Source organism: Schistocerca americana, chromosome 1 (assembly GCF_021461395.2).
Source record: "Schistocerca americana isolate TAMUIC-IGC-003095 chromosome 1, iqSchAmer2.1, whole genome shotgun sequence".
NCBI classification, from domain to species: domain Eukaryota; kingdom Metazoa; phylum Arthropoda; class Insecta; order Orthoptera; family Acrididae; genus Schistocerca; species Schistocerca americana.
The window spans coordinates 678,699,296-678,727,158 of NC_060119.1; the positions used below are offsets into that span (position 1 = coordinate 678,699,296).

General features: G+C 43.4%; 1 protein-coding gene across 1 annotated transcript; it reads left to right on the top strand.

Moving 5' to 3' along the window:
• Window positions 1-628: 628 nt before the first annotated feature.
• LOC124590808 (NPC intracellular cholesterol transporter 2-like) lies at window positions 629-27,863 on the top strand. Its single transcript, XM_047131679.1, has 4 exons — window positions 629-707; window positions 7,718-7,825; window positions 14,123-14,301; window positions 27,636-27,863. Exons 1-4 carry the CDS (start codon window positions 629-631, stop codon window positions 27,813-27,815), a joined length of 546 nt encoding a protein of 181 aa, XP_046987635.1. The 3' UTR covers window positions 27,816-27,863.

A 27,863-nucleotide genomic window follows, 5' to 3' on the forward strand; every position in this document is an offset into this window, starting at 1 on the left:
GGTGGAGGTACATGGGGTACGGGCCATGACCCGAGAGAAAGTAAACCATGCCCCTACTTGGGTTTAGATGATTCATCTTCAGACGTTCCCTGATGTTTGAAAAAAATTGGTAGATTCTACGGCCCAGTTCCTGAGCGGAGAAAATGTCCGACAAATCTGGGAATCGAACCCGAGCCGTTAGGTGACCATTCAACTACCAGGGGCGGAAGCAAAAGGTAGTTATTCGAGCTTTTGACATGTGGTCACATTAATGTGACTGAACCGTGTAATTGGAATTACAGGGTCGTGTGTATAAAAAGGAAACAAGTGGTTAAGACTGGACGAGTTAATTTCAGAAATTAAATTTTCGGTCACACTTGCCACCATATAGAAATCCAATCTCTCCGCCTTCATTATCGTGGAGGTTTCCGCTGTCACCCTAGCGAGGACCTCTCACAGTGTTCTATCAACCGGGCCAGGTGTCACCTGACCCCTCAGGAAGATTTTCAGGTGAAGAGCACGTTGATTTGACGACAAATATTGCGCAAGACAAGAAAGGACGGCTCTATCAGTGCGTTTCTTGATAACAGGGTCCACTTATCTCAGCTTTAAACGGGTGGACAAAAGCAAAGTTGAGCAATAGAGCAAGATGCGTGCCGCTGCTGCCTGGACTGCCTTCCGCCTGCTTCTGCTGGTGAGCGCCGCATCGGCCACCACTGTGCAAACATGTGAGTATATCTGACGTCGGGACACGTGCATCCCTCCTTTGTGTACACAGCTGCGCGCACCAAGCCACCTCAAGTGCAGTGTTGCTAATTTTACTGTTTCTACTGACACGGTGTTAGTAGTTTCCGGTAGTTGTATCAAGTATCAGATACTGAAGAGGGGGGCCTGCATCTCAGATACACACTGCAACATGTGAAACAGAATCAGCTTCCTCTGCAAAGCAACAAGTCATAAACGGAGCCACATTTTTAGTCGTACAAGTTCTTTGCTTGTTCATTCGGGGCATACTTTAATCTTCTGTGGGATGAACGCACGTATTTTCGACGTCGATCACGTTGTTTAAGGGAATGTACAAGGGACTACACGGTTATCTAGTTCCGTTTTCGACGGTTAGCTGTATCATCTCGGATGTCGCTATCAAAATGGCGATTGTAAGAAAATGACTCGCCTTACGTTAAAGTGCTCCCGCATTTACTGTGTTTATGATATCACAGTCCAGTTCTGAGGAGTGTGTAGTTAATCAGTAAATAGGGTTCCAATCGAAACGTAGTTACTCCTAAGTAAGCAGTAACTATTGAATTTAGGTACCGGAAAAGAAATTACTTGTCAGACACGAGGAACCTTGATTTAGGGTAAAAGCATGTAAACGACGACGTTCCCCTTTAATTAGATGTAAATTTACTTGGAATTGATTATTATAACTTGAACATCTACATCTACATCTACATTTATACTCCACAAGCCACCCAATGGTGTGTGGCGGAGGGCACTTCACGTGCCACTGTCATTACCTCCCTTTCCTGTTCCAGTCGCATACGGTTCGCGGGAAGGACGACTACCGGAAAGCCTCCGTGCACGCTTGAATCTCTCTAATTTTACATTCGTGATCTCCTCGGGAGGTATAAGTAGGGGGAAGCAATATATTCGTTTCCTCATCCAGAAACGCACCCTCTCGAAACCTGGCGAGCAAGCTACACCGCGATGCAAAGCGCCTCTCTTGCAGAGACTGCCACTTGAGTTTGCTAAAAATCTCCGTAACGCTATCACGCTTACCAAATAACCCTGTGACGAAACGCGCCGCTCTTCTTTGAATCTTCTCTATCTCCTCTGTCAAACTGACCTGGTACGGATCCCACACTGATGAGCAATACTCAAGTATAGGTCGAACGAGTGCTTTGTAAGCCATCTCCTTTGTTGATGGACTACATTTTCTAAGGACTCTGCCAATGAATCTCAAACTGGCACCCGCCTTAGCAACAATTTAATTTTATATGATCATTCCACTTCAAATCGTTCCGTACGCATACTCCCAGATATTTTACAGAAGTAACTGTACCAGTGTTTGTTCCGCTATCATATAATCATACAATAAAGGATCCTCCTTTCTATGTGTTCGCAATACATAGAAACAATTATACTCACTAGTGAGATTAATAATCTAAGAGATTTTTGTTTGGCTGTATGATTACATCCTGCTGCGAGTTCTTTGTAGTTATGCATAGTGTAACATGTGGCTTCAGGGAGAATCTTAGCAGCAAAGCGTAGAGCGAAGCATATTGATGAGATGAGCTCTCTGCTGTGGTTGTGGTCTTCTTATTGGCAGTGCCGTGACGAAGCCACCGAGATGAGGTGAGTGGATACAAAAAGCGCAGATGTTGCGATTATCTGCTTCTGACTACATCTTAACAGTATCCACAGACCCCCATTATGGAAGGACCTTGGATCTCTGTGCATTCTGCGGAGTAGGAGGCCGAAGCAGTTCCCTCTAATGACGGGAAATGTCTGTTGTTGTACCAACAGTAGTAGCTGTAGTCGATATTAGTCATAGAAGTACTCGGAATTAGTTAGAGAAGCAGTCGAGTGTTGTCAAAGAAACAATCGGTTCTAGTCACTGTAACTACCAGCAGTCGAAGTAGCTTTTAGTAGACTGAAAGTAGTCCGAGAAGTAGTCAGTGGTAGTAGTCGGCAGTAGTCAGAGATGCAGTCATTAGGAAGCGGAGATGTAGTTATCAGCGGTCAGAGAAGCAGGCAGCATCATGCACGGAACGAGTAGTAAGCCGCAGTAAGAGATGTAGTTATCAGCGATCAGAGAAGCAGGCAGCATCATGCACGGAACGAGTAGTAAGCCGCAGTAAGAGAAGTGGTCAACAGTAGTCAGATAAGTCGCCATTTGTAAGAGAAGTGAATAATGTAACACAAGACGGCTTTGTAGAGGTCGGCGACCGTGGTGCATTTTTACACAAAACTCTCGGGCTAGATCTTACTCTGTTTCATCTACTTACGAATTTCGGCAGACTGTCATCACCATATCGAAAATTTTAAAAGATCAGTACAACGTATTACGTCAAATTGTACTTAGTCGTACCGGCTATATGTACTTATACAGGGTGTATTTGACGTAATACGTTGTATTGATTGATTAACTTATTGGTGTGATGATGTCAAACGGTCGAAACAGGTAATTAGAAGAAAGAAAGTGCGACACAGACTGAAAATTCTGCGTATAAGTGTCATAGAAGTAGCTGGTGTTAATCTGAGATGGAGTCGTCAACAGTCAGAGAATTAGTTGGCTGTAGTTGGAGGGGTGATCAGCAATAATACGGGTAGTTTTAGTAGTCAAAGCGGTAGTTGGCCGTCTTCTGAGCTTTCTTCTTTCAGTTCATACCAACAAGTTACCTGAAGGAACATCAGAACACTTTAGCGTACTACTGGGTGGAGTTTTAATTTTCATTCCGACAGAAGTTGTCCTGTGTGTGTTTCTTACTTCTTCCTACGTCTGTCCAGTCACTGCTGTTCAGCCTGCAGTGTGGTGCGAACTTTGCCTGCCGAACTTTCAATTCCACGAAATGTTTAAAAGACGTGGTGCCACTTTTGCTGCTTTCGGCAGTTCTCTCACCACAGTACTTCTCACAACGAGACATAGGTAACTCTTCATTTCTTAGTTTACGTCTATATATATATATATATATATATATATATATATATATATATATATATAGTAGAGTTATTTAAATTTTTCTTTTTCGCTTGTTTCCGATGGTCTCTGATAAAATTCTTTGTTCCAGAATTATATCTTCAAGAACATTACATGAATGCAATTTTGTCATATGATGACATGTTGGAGACCGTGGCTGTTTTTGAAGACAAATGTTGATCATGTTAGGACAGCAATCAGCCACAAATTTACTTTGAGTTCCTTTATTCAAAGGAAACCGTTACCGGTTTCGAATCGTTGCGATTCATCATCAGACGGTTTACACGCTTTTTTTCTACATTTGGTGTGTTTTTTACAGATTAATTGTCCTAAAATATAAATAAAACACAATTACAAAACCATCTGTGTGTGGCGTGTTTGTAATTGTGTTTTATCTATATTTTAGGACAATTAATCTGTAAAAAACACACCAAATGTAGAAAGAAAGCGTGTAAACCGTCTGATGATGAATCGCAACGATTCGAAACCGGTAACGGTTTCCTTTGAATAAAGGAACTCAAAGTAAATTTGTGGCTGGTTGCTGTCCTAACACGATCAACATTACATGAATATTTAATACTAGCAAATTTTCTTATATTAAAAAAAACCTTCAACATTTGTGCCACTCAGTATTATTGCATTAATTATTTCTATGATTTAATCTGTCTCAGCACCAAAGACCCCTCCCATCAGGAGAAGTAGAAGAGAAGAGCAGTTAAATACTGATCTGTGCAGAGTTGTGGTCCTAGAGAGTCACACACACAGAGCAGAACAGGAGTCACCCTTCGTTCGTGTGGAGTCTTCAGACAGTGGCAAATCCACAAACGCCCGTACCATCTCTCGTTCAATACAGCCACTTAATTTGTAATGAATGATAAGGCAGCATATTCAGTGTACTGTTACCATTAGGCGTAGTCTTCGGAAAAAAAAGCATTGCATCCAATGTAATATTGTTTAGCGTGCAAAGATACTCCTGATGATGAATACTTCGACTGTAGCTTCACTCTTAATGACTGTAAAATACGTATTGGGTAAGGGGACAAGAGAAGAATTAGGAAGAAACCCATTGGTCGCAGGAGGGATTTGCTGGTGGATCATACGCCTCGACTGAAATACTTAGGCAGGGTTCACCTTGTGTCCTTAGCGTAGTAATACAAGTGTTCATTACCTGTGTTTGTATCTATACCAGCTATCAGCGCTTGAGCAAGAAATCATATGTAGGGGGAGGGCAAGAAAAAATTATTTGCTTGAAGCTGTAGTCACACATTTATTTTTCCTATTGGCTACCAATTTTTGAACTAAATACCAGTATTCCCCTGGCGTGCAATCGTGAAACTCACTTCCCAAAAAGGAGTGTCATATACTGTGTGAAGAAGAAGTGCCCCACTCGACGGTCGGCAAGCAGTTTTTATCCAAATTCAAGACAAAAGTGTATCCAGCAAAATCCCTCCAACAGTTTTAATAGAAATGTGATTTAAAAAACGAAGCTCTGGCAACGCTGTAACTGTGTGCAGCGTGGTGAAGAACAGGCTGCATGAGCTCTGCACTATGCTGGAGCTGTCCAGTTAGCTCTGTGAGACGAAAATGCCGTGGAGAACGCCGATGTTCGAATCGCGTTCGCACAAACCTTTTTATATTCAGTTAAAACATAAAAACTATATCCAATTTACACCTTCGTAATACGCTATCTTGTATATTTCTTTGTGTTTGTTATCTTTATTTAAACATTAAGACATAACACGAATTTCTTACAGACGGAAACGACCATTTTGTTTCGTCCATGAAACAAATAAAGCCACCTGAAAATAATGTTGGATACAGCAGAATCGTAAGCTGCACTAGATTGCACATCACACTACGCACGGTAATTCCATCCTGTACGTTTGACATCCAGGCTTGTCTTCAGAGAGCCGGTACTTACGACTACGAGCAGCGTTCACTTTAGGGAAGATGTTCAGAGTCACCTCGTATCCGCTAACACTTCGCTACTCGCTGGATTATACCTTGCTGGATCCTACGCGGCACAACTACATCCCACGAGCTGTTAGCTCGTGTACATCTGTGGGTGGAGTACTATAAATTTTTTCCTTTAAGTCTCTGCTCGAATAAAAATCTAGTTGATTAAGATCCAGGGAACATGGACAACAGAACATTGGACCTCAAAGACCAATCCACTTCCCTGGAAACGCTTCATTTATATAGTTACGCACATTCATTCTAAAGCACCATCATGCTGAAACCATAGCTTCGAACACCAAGCTGAACGTTTTCTGATGCGTCAGGCAACGTATTGCAAAAAAGCGTATGATAATGATTCGCATTCAACTTGTCTGGCAGTAGGTAAGGACCCAAAAGCACTCCACCCGCGATTCTAGCTCACAGGTTTGTGCCAAAGCGTGCCACGTTCATGGCTGAGTGGTGGGTTGTGTTCCCAACGGCCAAAAATGGCTGTTGCGGAGGTTGAAAATACCTTCACGAGTGAAGCTAGATTCGTCAGTCCATGTCAAGTTATTTATAACATGTCCGTTATCTTCCAGTTGGCACAAAAACCATTCACGAAACTGTACTCATCGAAGGTGGTCTTCGTTTACAACACTTCAACAATAAGTCTTTGTGACACCCGTAACTGCTTTGCAATATCAGGGATACTTCGCCCAGGTGATTGGTGAACGGTTTTAAAATCGCGTTGTCTGTTTGTGGAGTACGAATAGTCCCTGGACGACCTCTGTCCATTACCTGGGGACGAAGATTATCGATTTCCTGAAGGCGACGAAAAAAATTCTTATCGGAATTGCGACTTTGAGAGTACCGTGCAGCATACACACGAGCTGCAGCACCAGCAGCTTGCACTCGTCAAACTGGTTTCCCCAATAGGATGAAGAGAAAATCCCTCACTTGGAGTTCGGCATGCGATTCCTCATCCAGATTCACGACAAAAGTTAATCTAGCAAATTCACCCACTATTTTACTGCCTTAGTGGTTGAATTTCCGAAAATGATGAGACAGGTATTTATTTTATTTCTGACTGAGGAACCAAATACCAATTCGCGTAGTTTTAGCTTCAGAAGTGCCTCAATAGAGAGTCTGCAATTTCAAGTTTCAGTGCTTAGTGGTTTGGGCTGGGCGATGAGGAGTCATATAGTCAGTCAGTCGGGACGTTTCATTTTATGTATAGACGTGTTTGTTTTATACTTCATATAGGTGAAAACGATGTTTACTAACTTTCAGCTACTTAGTTTTAACTACAAGGGTCTGTTCCTGAGTGCATTATGTGCTCCTACCTCTCTCCATATGAGGCTACATCCAGCATTGTCGAACACGATCGGTTTGGAGTCCCGGTACTAAGTTGTCGGGAGACATAAGGTTGTATGGCAATAATGTCGTACACAGTATGTTTCGACACAGTACATTTTCCGGTCAACGTTACTGCGACACTGCACTCCTACCCCATTCGCGTCTTTTCCGGGTCCATTCACCTTTTACTTCACTGTTATGGATGCGCGACCGCATCGGACAGCACAGATTGGAGGGGCTCTTGGAACGAGAGGATATGCAGCGAATGGTCTGGCCTGTCCGTTCCAAAGACTTAAATCCCACTGAGCACGCGTGGAATGCATTGTGGACAGGTATTGCAGCATATGCTCATGAACCAACGACCATCTATCGATTCTCAACTGCACTGGTGGAGCAATGGAACCGTCTACCGCAAGGATTCCTTATCGGGTCTTCTGGTCAGCATGGGAGTACACTCCAAAACATGCTTTGACATCTGTGGTGATAAAATATCCTATTGTCACATTCGAGACGGTGCTCTAGTTTCATTCGTATACTGGCATACCCAATGCCCGAGTGTAACTCGAAACGGTTCATTATGACTAAACGAATAATTCAAAAGTACATCGCCTAATCGCTGTTGTCGGAACCACTTGAAAACACAAACTAAAACATTCATCAGTTGATCTCGTTTCTTTCTCTGGTACTGAAGGATGCTTAGCATTTTGGAGGAAGCTGTACTGACACTTTCCATTCCTGTTGCAGGTGAGACGGGAACGCCGCCAGTGTCGGTAGATATCCTGGACTGTGACGTGCCGCCCTGCGTGTTCTACAGGGGCGAGAGCATGTCGGGGAACGTCACCTTTGTCGCAGGTACAGTATATGAAAGGTGCAGCAGCCATTATGTCAACAAAGAACGCAACAGCACTGTGCAATCACAGTCTCCTGATAGGTAGCGTTTTATAAGGGAAGATATTTTGTATTTGTAGTAATCTTCAACGAACATTGTACAAGTAAACGCAACGTTCATTGGGCACAGAGTGACTAACATAGGAGAGTAATATACTCTGTGATGCAGTGTAGAATGGTTTGTAAAGTGTGTATGCAGATATAGGATATGGACAAGTGACTCACATTCTCAAGCTCAGTTCTTATTGGGTTATACAGCACACCGTCTCGCCGCGCGGGATTAGCCCAGCGGTCTCAGGCGCTGCAGTCATGGACTGTGCGGCTGGTCCCGCCAGAGGTTCGAGTCTTCCCTCGGGCATGGATGTGTGTTTGTCCTTAGGATAATTTAGGTTAAGTAGTGTGTAAGCTTGCGAGGAGCCGGGGCTAGCAGTGTATTTAACATTAAATTCTTCTAGAATCTTCATATGGAAATAATGCTCTAATCCCCCCCTTTTCCAACTCCGACTTTTGCTGTTGCACATGGATTAAGAAGAGACGCGAACTGACTCTAATCGACCCTGCAAGTGGGGTAGGAAAGAGTTTGGCACCTGGAATAATTTAATTTGATAAATAAGTTTCATTAATGTGGTGAGAAATGAAAGGGTTGCTCTGCCGATCTACAGAATGAAAGTTCTGTCCAAAATAACAATTTGATTTATTACGACTAAACTCAAAATAATAAACACAACACATAAAACATTTACAATACGTCAAATTGGATACTCAAATAAATACTGTGAAGGTGAAGTTGTCCGCAATCTAGCTTGTGACGTTTATGACCAAGTGGTATGTGGAGCCAATTCCTTGCAACTCCAATCTTAAGAGAAACACCCAGCCAACCCAGCATTAATTGCTGTTACGGTAGTGAGAACTCAGACAATGAACACCCAAGACAGAACCACATAAGAAAAGACGGGAACAGGTGCGCTCTGCGGGGCTCTGTTTATAACAGAGCAAAATTACCAAATCTGCCGGTGCTGCGGACATACATTACCAAGCTGTCTTCTTAACTGGAAGGACACGATCTGGCGTACCGGAAGCGATGGCTGGTTGCTCCGACGTCCCGTCGTGGTGATGATAATGTCACGAGTATAGCCAGAAACAAATTATCCTGGTCTAGTTGTTCCATACTAAAGACTTCCTATCAATAGCGCCTCTGAGGGAGACGAAGATGGCTCGCCACACAATCACTGACGGTACAGTGATTGATTTTAACAAGCGAAGTCACACAGTAACTCCGATACAGTCGACTTGAGCCAAAACTGCTCAAGACGGACAACACAGGCCGCTTGTACGCAGAAAGTTCAATTACCAACTGTACTCAGAAAGTTACGTTGAAGTCGGAACTTCAGCAACTTCGTCAAACAGTTACAAATAAATGAAAGTATATTAGACAGCCAACGGAAGGCAGGCTGTCCAGAGCAGCGAGAGCTCAGTCTTGTAACCTACTCCGACCGAAAGGCAAGAGCCCACCCCCTCAAGAGCACCCGTACAAGCCGAACACAGAACATTCCCGCCCCCACGACAGTGGCTGTGGTTAAACGTTCCAATCAGCAACTCGAAAACCGGCGGAAAATTCCACTCTCTTGCCGAAGCACTACCTATCCACCAATGGAGATCTTGGCGCCAATTTCTGCATCGATTTTGCCACGTCACTGAGCTATGCCCTGAGCAAGCCAATCTCCGTTACTGTTTTGCAGAAAACGCGGGAATTTGCCTGCCAAGACTGCCTGGGAACATAAGTCATTCCCACGCCTCGCTGGTAGCCCGCTAGAAAGTGTTTTCACTAAGTTTCTGCGAAGTAACGGAATCTCTAGCCCAGCCGCTCCTTCAGGCCCCTGTGGGTGTGCCGCCCCGCTCTTATGACAATGTCGGCGTCTGGAAAGCATCCACTCGACTCCCTCACACCCGTCGGCTTAACCCTTTCAAGATCAGAAGAACCCGCCTGTCACCGGACCACCCGGGTGATGAGAGATGCTGCGTGGGAAGTCCGCGTGTGAAGGAATAGCAACTTTTCACCGCATGCAATTAGAGAGGAAAATCGAATTACTCAGAGTAAGATAGTCAAAGACTAATTAAAGTTTTATTCGCTACATAACATGTCGTTCCTGAGACAATACCTCAGCACAACATATATTTCTATTTGTAACTTATCATGTGCGACGATGGGAACAATCGAAGTTTGCGCACTGTTTGCACGAAGACTAAAACCTGAAGGATGAATACTCATTGCTAAAAACTTTCGCTCCGCTAAAGACAAACGCTTGACGAAGGACTCGCATCAGCGATATGGTATTTGTACTAGTAGCTTTTGATAGTCAGCGGGTAGTTTGATGAGGAAAACGTAGCTATACAGTATTTACATTGAATGGTAGTGATGGATATTCGTGTGAAAATCGTATAGACGATAATCCAACAACTGGGAATGCAGCAGGAATGTTACGGCTACAAGTGAAGAGAGCTCAAATGAGGACCAACGAGCAACGTCAAAGTCGTCTTAAACACAACATACACAATCAGAATTCGAATTAAAGTGCAGGACCAGAAAGTAAGGAAACTCCCATAGTCGAGGATCGGCGTTCGGATGCTTCGATCATGATGCCGATCCAGTTGCAGGATTGTGTATTTATTTGGTATAGCGGCCAACGGCCACCCCCAGGAGACCTGTTTGACAAGGTATTTTCTGCATAGATGATATCATCCCCCTCTCTGAAACTGTCTCCATATCGTTGGACAGCAAATACAGGCTCAACCTTCATATATCTACTTCATGTATTGTTCCCTAAACGTCACAGTCCTCAAAACCCTCATCTCCGAAATTAATACTGCCATGTTAAATATCTGTAATTTTTCTTTCTTCCCCTGGGAATTGAATAAAGAAACACAACGATCAAAAGATTAGTCATCCTCCGCCATCCTCCCAGGAGACAGCACGCCAGTACCATGTAACATCGCCTCTGATCTTAATGATACGTCACTGACAAGTAACAAATCTCGATGAAACTTGGACCATACATACAAAAATGTGCTGCAGTATAGTAATGAAGATAACTGAAATAAATACGCAATGAGACAAACAGAAATAACACTTGTATTTAAAGACAGTAATTACACTGAACTCTCCGCGGTTTACGACTGTTTCCTGGACATTACGAGTAGAAAAGGCAAGAGATTGTTCTTAATGAGGTGTGTGACCTCCACAGATGGTAATGCCTGCTCTGCAATGTGCTCCCATGCTGGTTGCAAGGTTGGCAAGGAGTTTCTGTAGTAGGGTAGTCCATTCCTCCCCCAGCGTGGTTGACAACGAGTTGGTGGTCGTTGGTGCTTGTAGACATGCTGTGGTACGTCTCCACTATGCATCCTACATGTGACTGACAGTATTTAAGTCGAGGGAACAGGCAGGCAAGTCCATTTGCCATTATCCTCTCGTACCAAGAGCTCTTCTGCCTGCACTGTTCGACGCGGTCCCGCATTCAAAGTCAGGGCCTAATGCACCCCTGAAGAGATGCAGTTGCAGAAGGCACACTATGTGACAATAACATTGACCAGTGAATCAGTATTAAGGTGGCAGAATAAATGCTCAGATTTGCACCTTACATGAGTCCTTCACGCATCGCAACGAGAAGGTGGAGATGACACCTAACGTAATTCGTGGTTATGAGAACATTTGTCTATCAGTGTGTAATGCAAAAAGGGATGACAGCCAATCGACGATAATTAACACACCGTTCCTACACAATGCATGTCTTTGAGCGGAAGGTGGAACAGAGAACACGAGTCGCTTTTAGTTATGAAAAGCCAGCCCCACAATGGGGTAGCGAAGCTGCACTGCGGGAGTTACGATGGAAACCACTTAAAGGGGTGGCAAGAGGAAGGTCAGCGACCCTGGGCCAGGTGATTCAGGCCAGAGGACGCGTGTAGCAGCACCTCTGCAAAAGGGAAAGAAAAAAAAAGCTTTAGAAAGCTGCGTTTCGGAATTCCAACGGGGTACAAACAAAATCCAGTGACGCATTTTGGCCAGCGGGTGTGACACATGGAAAGGTCAATGTATGTTAGGCATCTAGAATGGCCACAAAACATCTGATTGGCACCAAAACGCACTAGGAAGGAGAAAAATACTGAAGTTTCGACGCAAATAGATAGAAGGGACATTGCGATTGGTAGAGAGAGTTTTTACAAAATAAGAGGTATGCTCCTTGTGGTCAAAAAGCTGTGACGTGAAAAAGGAACTCAAGTGGAGTGAGGCAGTTCTGTCATGAGTAGGACAAGAGAGACATTTTTAGGGGACTCTTCTCTAAACTGGCCTCAAGTGCAGAATGGAGCGCTTAACGCTCCTTATGATGCAGAGAAGAAATTTGTGTGGGCACTGCACTGACAGCGGCTGCACGTCAGATAGAAATTAGCTGTAGCAACGTTTAGCTCCAACTGTGGAGAAACGAACCAGCCAAATTAGTTAATTGCGCTTGCGAGAACTGAGAGGGCGCTGCAATATGCACGCTGCTCCAACCATGCGCGTGTATATTGCCACATAATAAGACTAGGGCTGAGTACATGTTTTCTCGCATATCGAGAAACATAGGGAAAGTTTCTGCTGGAAAGTTCAGTGAAGGCCAGATTAATTTTATAGGAATTTAAGTGGGAGAGAACGGCACTGCAGTCAGCAGCACGTCGCAGCTTAAGGTGTATACCACATGCAGAGGGGTAAACTTTGTTCACCAGCTTGCGTCCACTGTAAACTCGAGTGGCCTTGGGTAATCTTGCGCTCAAATTTGTCACATAACTAACCATCCACCATAGACTTGAGTGTCATCCTAAATAGTACCGGAATTGGACCATTTTCGTAGTGCTGACCAACATCATAACATATGTGTAGGAGCAGTTTTGTAAAGAAACTTCCAATTAAAGTTCAATATTATTGAGCTTAGGGTTAATGTAAAGAAACTTCCAATTAAACTTGCATAATATTGTGCTTGGGATTAATGTTCTTTCAGAGAGTTAATATTTTACGTTGTTATGTATAAAATTATTTCACTTTTTGATGTTGGCAAGATGCATTATCCATTGCTTTTTTTATGTTGTCGAGTTGAAAACTGTGTGAAAGCTGTAATTTTGAGAGAAAAATTGCGATATTAAACTTGTCATTTCACCTTACACAGTTGTTCTCAATTCTAGAATAAGCAAAACCAAACCACACCTTAGAAGTACTCTACACGAAACGATCATTTTCGAGAATGTTGGACGTAGGCTCATACGGCAAGAGGTAGGAACACGTAATGCGCCCTTAGACATTATCGATCATGATCGTTTTGATGGTTGAAGTGTTCTGGTGTGGATAGGCATAATATTTGAGGGATGTCAACATCTTTGAACATGGGACACTCAGTGTTACTGTGACACTGTACTCCGTCCCCATGAGCATCTTTTCAACAGTTATTAGGCCCTGGATGAGTTTGAGCTACCGCGTGGAAAAACGCAGGTACAGGAGCTCTCTGAGTGGGAGGATATTTGGTAAATGGACTTGCCTGCCCATTCCCCTGGTTAAAATTACACCGAGTACTTGTGGGATGCGTTGGGGAGACAAATTGTGGCACGTCGTGATGTTCTGAGGACTATCCAGTAGCTGTCAATCACGCTGGTGGAGGAATGAACAATAACTTCATATCAACACTGTGGTCTCCACGAGAGCATGTTACAGAGCATGATTACCATCCGTGATGACCACGCAACCATTGTAAATCTCGGTGACTTACGTGTAATTGTTGTGTTTGAATGAAAGTGTCACTGCTGTTCGTCTTACTGCGTATTTCTTTTAGTTACCTTCGGTACTATGCTGTAGTGTTTCTTTCTATGTGTGATCCAAGTTTCATTGAGCAATATTACTCGGCAGTGACACATCATGCGGAAGTTGCTAACGTCATTAGGTTTTGCACAACAGTGGATATAAGATTTGCGAGTTCCCATTGTAGTCCATGAGGCAAACAGGGCGTGAAATCTTTCGTGCGTATTTCTAATAAATATGTTGGCAAGTTGGGTTTGTACCGTGACTGGATTACTGACGCCAAGAGACTGTGTACACTATACCGTAAAGAAGGGCGTGGGATATGTAGTTAAAGATATCAGGTATCGGAGCAGAACAGAGATGTTCAGGCAAAGCCTCCTCTCACCCTGGCCACAGTTAACGTATTGGTGGCAGAAGCGTCTAGCGCCGCCTGGCTGTTGCAGAGCGGCCGACCACCTCGCTACGGCCGGACGTGCTGGCCAACATCGGCGGCGTCGAGGTCAACTACCAGCTGCCGCAGCAGGACGCCTGCCAGTCGCTGGTGAGCGGCAGCTGCCCGCTGCAGGCCGGACAGACCGCCGTCTACTCGCTGGTCATCAACATCCTCGAGATGTACCCCAAGGTGCGTACCGTTTCCACACCAACATTGTTGTGTTACACTAGTTCCAGCTGTCGTAGCTGGCTCAAAGAGACGACGGCTCACCCGTCTGGGATTTCTGGTCATTACTATATTTCTTTGCTCTGGAGCCATTCCTGTCACTATATCGTCTTTTAACCTAACAACTTCGCATAGGGTTTCTGTTTGTAGTGTATGTTTGTGTATTGAATCTTTGAGACGGAGACAAGGAATCAGTTAAGGATATACCACGGTTGGTGTGGCACTTGCCCAATAGCCGTGTACAGCCTGGTGTGCGATTCCAATAGTCTTTCACTCATTTTGTCAATTTGCCCACAAATCTGCTGCACCTCCCGGTCTCGCAGTTTAATACACTAAGTGTTTAGCTATACAAGTAGGAAGATATCCAGCTCTTGTGCATTGTCGCATTAGATTTTCAGTTAAATCCGAGGTGTACAATGTTTCTCCATCCAAACGCTAACACCATTTTGCTGTGCAGAAACTCTGCAAAGGCCGGGGGTGATTGGCTTCTACGGTGGGTGTTGGAACCGGGTTGTTGTTTGGTTGATTTGGGGGAAGGGACCAAACAGCGAGGTCGTCGGTCCCATCGAATTAGAGAAGGGTGGGGAAGGAAGTCGGTCGTGCCCTTTCAAAGTAACCATTCAGACACTTGCCTCAGGCTATTTAGGGAAATCACGAAAAAACTAAATCAGGATGGCCGGACACGGGTTTGAACCGGCGTCCTCCCGAATGCCAGTCCAGTGTGCTAACCACTGTGCCACCTCTCTCGGTGAACTGGGTTGTCAGAAGTCACGAAGCCAGAAGCTAACCACCGTGGGCATAGTGGAATGGCGAATGGATGCCTGGCCGTTGCCGACGTTTCGTCATGAAAACAGCATTGTCAGAACAATCATTTATCACTCAGCAATGTACAAAAGTCTTGACGATGCTCAGAGAATCCAACGCCCTACGTCGTAAGCTGCAGATAGTCACCGAGAAGGTGCTGTGGTTAGCGATCGGCTTGTGGTCACTGGCAGCCTAAAGGCCGGTTCCCGCTAGAGCGCGGCAGCGCGGCGTGCGGAAACGGCGGCGGCAAGCGTTTTCCGCGTTGACGCGGCGGCTCGCGGAATTGGCGTTCCCACGTGGAAGCGGCAGACGTTAGCGGTAGCCAATGACGGACAGCCACTGAGGTACGGGCTGGGACCCACTGAAACGCGCGGTGCGTTTGATTAACTATATCTTACACCTACATGAAGGAAAGACGAAGTTGGGTGAAGACATACCAATTTTTCATTTTCTGTACAATGTACTCTTTCACATATTTCATTATTAATGTTTTCTCATTTCACCATAAACAGATTTCATGACTACCGTTCACGATTGTTCACTATCTCCTAACACATTGAAACAATGTACAACAAGAAAGATTATTCAGATAGTTAAGCGAGACAAAAATTTAAAATGTGGTACGGTAGCAGGTACACGAAAACAGTAAGAACACAAAGGCTAGGTGGAAGGGATGAAAGTGGAAGCCACCTGATAGAATTTCCCACAAAGCATAATGTAATCATCGCCAGCACCTTGCTTAAGAATCACGAAAGAATAATATATATTTGGAACAGTTTTCGAAACCAGATTTTAAATTGTAAGGCATTTCCTGGTGCAGACGCAAACCTGACTGAAGATTGTCAACAGCAAGAAAAGCGTTCTGAAAAAGAAAATTTGTTCACACCGAATATAAATGCTAATGGTTGGATACTATTTTACAAAGGTATTTGTGTGGAGTGCAGCCTTGTATGTAAGTGAAACGTGGACAATGAACAGTTCTGTCAAGAAGACAATGGACGCTTTCAAAACGTGGTGATTCATAAGAATGCTGAACATTAGATACGAGGATCGTGTGACTAAAGAAGAGGTACGGAATTAAATAGAGGAGGAAGAGGAAATTACGGCACAACTTTGACAACAATAGGGGTTAGTTGACAGGACGTATTATGGGGCGTCAAAGAGTGAGGACAAAGGGGTTGGGCGATAGTATTCTGATAATAATCATCTGTTGAAATACTATTCTACTATTTTATCTATTAATGTAAGCAGTGAATTTACTCTTCCATGCACTCCTTAAAACATTTAAACCAAAACTGAAATCAGCTGAACACCAAATCTTTCAAACACTGTCTGACAACTGCTGGATTCACTTTCAACTTTCTATAACTATCACTGGCTAGCCACACACACATACAGATATAAGGAGAACAAAAATAAACAAACCTTAGTTTTCAGCATATAATTCTGCAGGTTGGCAACATGTACACAAACAAACCAGACAGGAAGGGACATGAGGTGAACACACTGTAGTTACGACTTTAAATCAGAGTTTTCGGTAAAACGTCTACTGCTAGTGACAGAAGAAAAAAGAGCGAACATGAAAATGTGCTTATGTTCCATAATCTAAGCTTTAGTTCAACCTCCAGCATGTGACCAGGTGAGGGGAAACGTATATGTCCGCCAAAAACTCAATTCACTGTAAGTAATCACTCATTCACGTAAAAAAAGATGTGAACTGTTTTATAATCTGCAAGTATCACAGATCAAAACAAAACTGAGTCATTCTAGATTCCACCGAAGATGCCTTAAAGTAAAAGGCGAAACGCGTCTTGAATCAGTAAAGTACACTGGATAAAGAAAAAAGAAAGGAAATAATCAATAGCTCTACATATTTAGTAAATTACATCTTATGACATACCAGCAAATTAAGGTGCGCGTCATATATCTTGGCGGCCGAGTTTAGGTTCGTTCTGCGCATTTGACGTCACAAATCACAGTCAGCCAATGACCAGAGAACGACGTTGCCAGATCTCGACTGCAGTGCAGAGCACGGACGAGTGTCTTCAATTTTAGAAACGTTCAGTCATAAATGAAGTAATTGAACAAAAGCAATGTCTTGATAGCAGACTTTCTTTTATAGAAAGTTTGGAAAAAGCATTCTTTACACCAATTGCTTCATATTCTATTAATTAATTAAACCAAACAAACAATAAGCCTCCTAATTCAGGCGATAGCAAGGAAAGGTGTTTGTATCACTCTCACGAACCGCTTTTTCGCAGTAAAGAACAGCGGTAATTGTTCATTTCCTATTGTACTTCGACGCAACGTGAGTAATTCATAGTCATCCCAACAGTGTTTGTCGGTATTTTGCAAACGTTTATAGTGCTCCAGGAGATGCCAGAAATGAGTAGCTGCGTTGGCGTAATGGTTAAGGTGTTGGGCTGCTAATCGGAAGTTTCTGAGTTCAAGGCTTGTTGCATTCTAAATATTTTATTTATTTAAAAACAATAGCGAAGTGTCTTACTTAATGAATTTTATTCGTTTGAATGTAATGTTTTGAAATTTCCTGTGCTTCATTATAATCATAATAAGTTTTCAGTTTTTGTAATTTTCTCCTCCAATATTTCTTTTCACAGCATTTAAAAACAACGAAAAGGCACACATACAATATTCATGTTATCCGTTTTGTTTGTATATCGCCTCTTCTGCAGTCGCTGTTTTACTATTCATATTGAGATATATTCTTTTGCGGCAGTATTAAAAGTATTATTTAGAGCAGAATTTGGGCTCGTACGTTGCCGAGCTATTTGATTGTCTGACGGAATTCTTTGCTTCGCTGCTTTGGCAACATCATATTCAATGGTTTCGTCGACTGATCTATGTTTTGGCAAGTATTTGCTGTCCGTTGTGACAAAAACAAAATGTTTGCGCACTGTGCCTCACTGGCAATATATTTTAGTTTTATGTTTTATTACGTCCAAAATTCAGTTTTGTGTACTTCGCCAACTTCGTTTTAATCAGAACGTTTTAGAAAAAAGCGAAATGACTCTGGTATAAAGAAAGTTTTGTTACAGTTGCTAAAGATAGAATATTTCCCAATTTATAAACACTGTTTATGTTATAAAGGGTGTTCATTTTATGGGGACATTGAAATCTCTTGAAAACGACACACAGAGCCAAAAGAAATCCTAATGAAAATTAGTTCCTCCCGGAAGGGGACATCCAATTATAACAAATTTGACTACAAATTCGTCGAATTTGGTATCATTGGATGTCCCCCTCTGAGACAAAAAAAATTTAGTTATAAATTTGTTTGATCCGATGTGTAGATTTGCGGATATTTCAATGTCTCCAATTAAAATGAACACTCTGTATAGTTGGAACCATGAACGACTGCGGTCGATTTAAGGCTCGTTCTACGCACCTGACGTCACGCATCCGCTGACAGCCAATGAGTGTTCAGTAGTTTTCTGAACGGTCTGCTGGGAATGTCTTAGCGAGTGCGAGTGTTAAATGTGATTGTAGTTATTCTTTGGTGAATTTTTATCGCATTTGTTGCAAGTTGTCATGGCTGATAATGGTGGTAAGCGACAAACTCTCCATAAACAGGCGAGGGACATAATTTACCGGATTCACGCTTTTTTCAAGCGCGAAGCAGAAAACGGTGGACCTATCACGGATGTCGCCAGATCTCAGGAACGCACTGCAGAAGCGACAGGCGTTAGCTTGAGAACCGTTCAGCGGATTGCCAATGAAGGAAAGTTATCTACGGAGACCTGTGGAAGCCCACTTTTCAGATCGCCAGGGAAATATCGCACTCGTGAGAGGACTGTAACTAATTTAGATAATTTAGACAAAGATGTTCTAAGACGAGAAGTGCTCAACATGTACAACACAGGCGAATTTCCTACTGTAAAAAAAATCACTGTGAAAATGCGTGAAACCATAAATTTTAAAGGTAGCATGACTTCAATGAATAGAATACTTAAAAACATTGGATTCAAATATGTACATACAAATGACGGAAGAAAGTTTTTAATGGAACATAGTGATATCGCTGCTTCAAGGGCACAGTTTTTAAGACGTATTATTGAAGTAAGAAAATCCGGGAATAAGAACATTTTTTTCTTGGACGAAACATGGGTGAACCAAAATCACACAAGGAAAGCGTGTTGGAAAATGAGTGATGGTTCGGGTGGGTTTAAAGTACCAGTTGGTAAAGGTGGACGAATAATTGTGCTTCACGCTGGTTCTGCTTCTGGATTCATTCCAGAAAGCAAATTAGTGTTCCGGGCAAAAAAGAGAAATTCAGGGGATTATCATTCCGAAATGAACTCTGAGACATTTAAATTGTGGTTTAGGAATCAGTTTCTCCCTTACTTGCCTGCAAACTCGGTGATTGTAATGGACAATGCGAGTTATCACTCTGTTGTTGTTGACAAGACACCCACAACAAGTACAAAAAAAGCCGATATCATGTTATGGCTTGCAAGTAAAAATATTCCACATACTGCCAACCAAACTCGTGCTGAAATGTTGAATCTTGTAGTGCTTCATAAGCCTCGCACAAAAGTTTATGAAATCGATTGTATTGCACAGGAACATGGACACACAGTTTTGCGTTTGACACCGTACCATTGCCAATACAATCCGATAGAGTTAATTTGGGCACAAGTGAAAGGGTATGTCGCAGAACGAAACGTGACATTTAAAATTGCCGATACAGAAAGGCATGTTCGGCATGCACAAAGGCTACAGGAGGAGGACATGGACAGGGAAATTGTAATTGACAATCTGCTTGAACCCATCGTCATAACTCTAAGACCTGATGATTCGGACTACGACACTGACTACAGCGATGCAGAAGACTATCGCAGCGATTGACAACAATGAAGGGTAAGGCACATACACAATAATACTCATGTTCTCTTTCTTGTTTTTGTTCCACAGTTGCAATTTTACCAATGGTATTGAAATATATTGCTCTTCTGCAACTGTAATAAGCGTCTTATTTAGACCAGACGCGTTTTTCTCTTTTGAAGCATCTTCATTGGACAGCATTTTGTCTCCTCCATTGCCAAGTCACCTTTCGTAGTTTTGTGCTGAGGTAACACAATATTCAACGTTTGTGTCGGCCGATCAGTGTTTCAGCAAATAAATGCTTTTTGTGTGTGCCACACACAAAAATTATATTTGACATAGCTCAGAGCACTGATACACAGTATATTCAAGTCCTAATGTTTTTGTAAGTCCACAGTTTTGTTTAACGTATTTTGTGTACTTCCTTTTGATTGATTGAAGTGCTTTAAAATAAAGTCAAACGCGCCCGGTGTAAATAAAACTTTTATTACAGTCATGTATTTCTCAATATTACATACGACACCAATCTGGTACTTAAATTAAATGAGATGTTGTTATACAGTAAATTTTATATGAAATTTAGGTATCTTGTCCACATTTCATTCTCAACATTGTGGTAACTACAATCGAACATACGGAAAGTATGCGCTATGAACTTTACCTCTGCAAACTCTTCAAAATTTCGTGCAATGGTTTACTACATTTAATGCTGCAATATAACTGCGTTGAAAATCGAAACAAAATTAAGTCATTTATGGGGGGAAGGTATCAGTCAAGTAGATGTGTCAAAATCAAATTTTTGGGCCAAATAGTTTTTGTGAAATCGAATGATAAGTGTGTCAAAGCAGTCGGAACACTATGTGTCTGCACAGGCGAACAGTGCAGTGGTTACAAAATCGCGCACGGCGTGGAATGCGGGGAGCACGTCTCTGTAGCAGCGAAAGGTTTAATGCGGCCGTGGTGGCTTTACTTCATAAACTGCGCACTCCCCCCTAAACGTAAGTTTGAGAACTACACTGCTACGGCGCTGCTTCTCTTGGCGCGTACAACTGGCAACGCTGCAATCTCCCGCGTCTGGGCGGGCATGCGCGAGCCGCCAAGATAAATGAATTGAACTATAGTTTCGGTTTAACTGCTCATTCGACATGCTATTAATGCCATTTAAAAAAAAAACATCTATCCCTTCTGAAAAACTGTAGTTACTTTCATATCTCGGTAGATAAACAGATTTAGGATATTTATCATGCGACGAAATACATGACTTTTCACAAGTTATCGTTTGCAAAAAAAAAAAAAAAAAAAAAAAAAAAAAAAAAAAAAAAAAAAAAAAAAAAAAGCATTTCGATTTCTTGAACTGTTTACGAAATTTGCGGTTGATACAACCACATGGTTTACGACGAGCAGGACGAACTACCGGTCGCGTCGCGAGCAACCTGCGCGCGGTCACGGCACAGCCCGTCCGCCGACATATCAGTCAATATCTCGAGAACGGTGATAGCTATCGATCTGCTCTCAGCTTTAAAAACAATTTCGATATGTTGACTAAATTTCATACCCAATAATGTATTACCTAAAATGAACTGTACGCAAAGTCCACACAATGCGTTTTTACCTCTGCACACTCATTAAAATTTCGTGTAAAGGTTTACGTAAATGCGATACAGCAAGTAACCACCACGAATATCGAAAATAAATTCGGTTCTTTATCGAGAGAAGATATCAGGCTGTAACATGCCCAAGAATCAAATTTTTCTACCGAATAGTTTCCTTGCAATCGGATGTTAAGTATTTCATAGCTGCCGCCGCGTCCGCGCCAGCGGTTCGGCGAAAGTATGCGTGGCCCGGGGTTCTGTACCTGACGTCACGCTCAGCGCGTTCTGTGATTGGCGGCGCGCACCTGGAGCGCGGCACGCGGCAGCGGAAGCGGTTCGACATGGTCAAACCGCGACGCAGAGCCCGCCGCGCCGTGCCGCTGACGCCGTTTCCATGGCAACCACGCCGCTGACGCGCCGTTTTGACTCGCGGCAGCCCTAGTGGGAACCGGCCTTAAGGCGTCTCTCGACTGGTGAAATGATGGCGGCGGCAACAAGACGAGGATGTTGACTCCGGCAGCCCATGACGGCAGCCACACAGACTAGAGGCAGCCCCACGGTTCGGTACAGGGCGCTCCGGGGCGCGCAGAATCCCGCCGTGGGCCCTACGTGAGGTGGAGGGTCTCAGGTACAGTGCCTGCCCACACAAGCGGAGGCGGACAGCCAGGAGCTTGCCCGCACAGGCGATGACAGCTGATCGGCTGTGTGGCCCGAGCTCGAAATGTAGACATCAGAGTACGAGGTCAGCAGCGGCTGAAGTAAGCTTAAGCTTACAGGTGGCTCACCAGTTGCAGGGCTCGAAGTCGGCAGCATTAGATTCAGCGCAAACAGCAGAGGCGCAGCTAGTAGCGGCACAGTATGGTGGAGGCAGTTTGCCGACTTACGTCGACTGGAAGACCGTTCTCGACCTCCTCTCGAAGCTGGTACCTGCTGGACTGTATACTTCTGTCTATAAATGAGGAGCATTCATGTGGTTTTCAGGTCTCCTTTTTTGCCAAGGCATCGTTTCCCATCGTGTAAGCCACAGCAGAGTCATGGCTCAGGCGCGGAGCAGTTACTTCATCCACACCACAGTGGCTCCACGATTCTGCTGCCTCGATGATACTACGGATCTGGTCCCTCTGCTGAGCCACGCTATGTGGTGACTGCTCGACACAGTGGCGACAGTGCTTGTTGCATCAGAAGGCCGCTCCTGATGTAACTTCACTTGGCCGGCATCACTCTGGGCTGCTTCCGTGAGGCTCTTGCATGAACCGTGATGGCGTCTTTATTTTATTCAACTGTGCCAAGAAAATTAGTTGTGGCTTCACAACTGCCAATTAATTCTTGGTCGAGCTTTCACAACCATCTCTTATCTACCGTTATCCAGATTTTATTGAACTCACGACGCAGTTTACTGCTAGCTAACAATATACACAGCACGTGTATCTGTGGCCTTATATCCTTGGAACCGGTGATGTAAAAAGTAAGATATATGGGCCAAATGCGACTCAGGGCAAGATTTAATTCTGTACATCATTCATGTCGTCTTAAAGAGAGGCAGGTGGAACATAAACGTCAATATGCACATAATCTGGGAAGTGTATTTATTAAAATATTGTGTCCAGTTGTTTATGAACTGCACACCCACATGCTTGTGTGCACACTGTGTTGTGTTTGACCAGAAGTGAAACGCCGTCGTCCATATACGCCTGAAGAAGAAATGAATAACAAACTGGCTGTGTTTTAGAAAATCTACGTAAATGGACGATTGTTAAGTACTTGTAATATGTCCCAGATAAGGTTTATCTTTGTACATTTCCTTCTCTCTGGTAACTATTTCATTTTTACTAGGTTAAGAAAATTTTTACTACGATGTCAGAATGAACAGGTATGGTAGATCATGAGAAGCTGGTTTGCGAAATGAAGAATACACTCATATAAAAATGGTTATCAAATAAATGACCTCAACAGAGCCAAATTATCAGACAGTGATTCATAAGTTTAGGAACACAATTAAATCACAAAAGAACGGAAATTCATTCAGATTTAGCGTTCTCTCGGTGGATCATTAACTACAGGAGTGTAAAGGACAATTCAGGTATGAAGAAAACACTAGTAAACGTAGCAGTGGACAATTTAGTTCTTTTAAAGGAATGTAAAGAGTATTATATTGATTTTCTAATTGAAGACAGACGCCAGTTCACAGAAGAGGAAGAAGGTGGGACTAAAGAACCAGTTCGTAATATGACCAGCACGATAAATTAGGTGAACATCACAGTAGCTAAAATGAAAAACGACCTATCATCTGGTCCCGTAAATATGCCGGTGAAGTTATTGACAACTGGAGAACACTCTTTGAGGAAGAGAATAATACTCTTTTTGAACAGCTGTTGTCGGCAGATTGAAATACCATCATAATTTAAAATCGTATATGGTTTCGTTACGCAAGAGGGAGATTGGAAGAGAGAATAATTATTAGAGAGGCACAACGACCCGCTTATTTGGCAAAATTATGTACAACAAAATAAGGCAGAATCTTGGTCACCATGATGGGGAAGACTGGAGTTCGTTTATACAGAACAGGTCCTGCACAGGCAAACTCTTTATTTTAAACAGCTGTTGGAGCAATCCATAGCAGTGCAGTTAGAGATACACATTGTCCATGTAGACTTGGCAAAAGCTTATGACATGGTCCCTAGAACAAATCTGTGGACGTGGACCTACGGCTGATATAAATAATTTTACATATCATTTTCGAAATGTACAGATATAATAAGGTACATATTAAAAGAGAAGCAATGAAAGAAGCACGCTAAATTTAAAAGCGCTCAAAATCTCCAAGACTGGCCATTCTTTATGAAGCTAGGAATTTAGCGCAGGCTTCAATGCGAAATGCTTTTAGTAGTTTCCACAAAAGAACTGTCTCGAAATCTGGCAGAAAGTCTAATGAGATTCTAGTCGTACGTAAATTACACCAGCAACAAGACACAATGAAAACCTTCACTGCATGACAGCAATGGTAATGTTACAGATGACAATGCCACTAAAGCGAAGTTATCAAATACGGTTTTCCAAAATTTCTTCACCAAAGGAACGAAGTATACATTCCACAATTCGAATGAAGAACGACTGCTAAGATGAGAAGATGTAGATGTCCTCGATGTTGCGAAGCAGCTTAAATCACTTTATAAAGGCAAGGCCGCCAGTCCAGATTGTATGCCAGTTGTGTTCCTTTCAGAGTATGCCGGTACAATAGCTCTACACTTAGTACAAATATACAACAGTTCGAACGTCAAAAGATATATATCTAAATACCGAAAAGTTGCGCAGGTCTCACCAGTTCTCAAGAATGGAATTAAGAGTAATCCTCTGAATTACAGACTCGTGTCACTAGCGTCGATCTGCCGGAGGATTTTCGAACGTATACTATGTTCGAACATTATGAATTACTTAGAAGAAAATGATTTATTGGCAAAGAGCCAACAGGGATTCAGAAAGTATCGCTCTTGTGAAACATAATTAGCTGTTTATGCACACAAAGTAACGAGTGCTACCGATGGGGGATGTCAAATTGGTTCCATATTTTTAGATTTCCAGAAATCTTTGGAACGATAGAGAAGTAACTTGAAGATGACTCGATGAACTTTATGCTAGAAACTTAATTGTGAATGGTAGTGTAGTCACGTAGATGTAGATGTAGAGGGTCAAAGTTATAAGAAGCTCTTGTAGCGTGGAATTTGGATGGAGTGGGGTTCGAGCTGGGGTTTTGCCCCGTGGGTTCATTTTAACAAGTAATTTATTAAACATAAAATCTTATTGGCAACAGAACAACAATTAAACAGAACATAATGTGCATTTCAATAGGCTATATCTCTTGAAAGCATGGCTCAAACGGGAGCATATCAATTAAAATACTTACAACACAATGAAACGTAATACAATGGAACAGGACGCAGCAGAGAAAGTCTGCCAACACCAATAATAAGTACTGTAAATGGTCCTTGGCCAAAGACAGGAACTGACAATAAATAATTCTTCTGCAGCTAACTACAGGACACTAAGACAATTCTCAGACTTAAGATCATACACATAGCACCCAGTTAAATATTGTCTACAGCTACTACCATCACCATCCACTCACCACAACAAGATACTACCAGGTATCTACAGGACTACCTACGCGTATACCTCAATACAATCGCCTACAAAATAAAACGTGTAAATGAATCATTCTCAAACAGCAAGCTAGCTAGGTATCTTTCTTTGTGCAAATGGCATAAACGAAGTCATTCACACCCATGGCGTCATAAGATAAGATCACTTGCTTTAGAATGAGATGTACACATCAGTCGCGCATCTGCTGTGTAATTAACAAAATGTTAATGGGGAACAGATCACACTCCCAACATGCCATCACAAAGGAACCATAACACGTCGCACCATAACTATGGACTTCGATGCATAATGTCGCTTGTTAACCAAAACACTGAAAGCAGAGTTTGTACTCTGCACTGTACACTCTACTGGATCACTTAAGTTCCGAGATGCAGCCATCATGTACTGAAGCACATAGGTAGCGCTCCTCTTGAAATGCGGAAGCGCCTTACTCCATCTCCATTGGAATGGTCTTCCTCTGGTCTGAGGAAAGACGGCAGTTGCTCCACCGGTTTGTTTGTGTCCAACAGCGCCAACACTCAACACTTACTGTTAGTAATACTCCGTAGACAGCTCCTAGGTGTACCATCACAAAGAATGCTTCTAGTCACGACCGCACACGAACTGACCTTGTCGACGTGTTAACGCCGCAGCTGCAACGGCGGTCAGTGCGACAACTTTGGCCTGCTACGCAAATTTGAGACGAGTTGGGCCAATACCCTAATACTGGTACGCCGACTCGCTACTAGTCGTCAGCCGCAAGCATCGTGGGCAGCGTTGTTGCTCCCGCATCACTCACTCAGCTGTCAACACGTCCAAGTGTAGCTCGCGTCAGCAACCTCAACCGCCACCGCAGATCAGTCTGCCCCGCGCTGACTGCCAGTGACGCCGCAGTTTTCCAGTCACGGCACTCACTTCCTGGAGATGTCTCCACTGGGACAGCAGAGGAGATGACTCACTCTCCTCCGTCTCGAGCCACTCCCACCTCTGAGTGCCACTAGCTGTGGCTCAAGTGCCCCCCTCTCCACCCCCCCCCCCCCCCGCTCGACCCCCATGCCCCACCGACCTCGCCCTTTAGAAAAGCACTAGTGCGATAGCAGCGATGGTATCTTCTAGCAGGTAACTCGTAAACCGACAATCGTGTTCCCATGGTTTGAGGAGCTTGAGAGTGGGCTCGCATCGGGTTGGTCACCAAATGCAGATAGTCTGCACTTGATGACGAAATCCTCTGCGCCGACAAACACCGGCCCGTAATGTATGGAAATAGCGTGACGTATGCATGGATATCTGGTGCTAAATGCCTCTGGAAGCCTACTACGTACGATACACGTTTCTTTCTTTACTCAAATGAAAATGACTAGTTTGTTTGCTTCGTGGTCCGTTTAACACCATTTTGACAGTTCCTAAGATGTACACACTTTTTCCTGAGCGCCATAGAATTGACCTCAGTTTACTACTTCCCTCACTTCTCATTCTTGCTGTCTTCATCCCAAAATTAGATACTACTACTAGTAGCAGTAGTCCTTACCAATACGACCCCAGACTGCTCCGAAAATTTACTGACACCCTCATGCGTTCCACCTATACGGCCATAGTAGTAGTAGTAGCATCTCGTAATGACAGGGCATGTTTGTCAGAGGGAAGCAGGGATGTCCTCCTCAAATACTGGTACAGAAAAGAACAACAGTAGTGATGTTCTGTGCATATTATACTTACTTTCTGTCTGTACCACAACGATGTATATGACATAATGATAGAAAACATGAGGTGGACACTTGCGTTGCCTATTGTGCACCCACCGCACATCAGATGTACAACCACCACTCACCACACATCGCCCGCCATCTAATTACAACGAAGATGTGACTGCAGGGCTGTAGCTTGCTTGTTGTGGTTAGTCCGGCGTGCGCGGCTGTGTTGCAGGTGAACCTGACGGTGCAGCTGTCGCTGGTGGACGAGACGGAGGCGGTGGTGACGTGCTTCCTGGTGGACGGCGAGGTGACGGACCGCAACCCGCCGCAGGCTCGCCTGCGTCAGCACCAGCGCCGCATCCGCCCCATGCCTAGCCTCTTGCCCCGAATTCCATACCACCGCCTCCACTGAACTCTGTACCTCGAACTACTTCTGATGTAATAAAAGAGTTGCACTGAT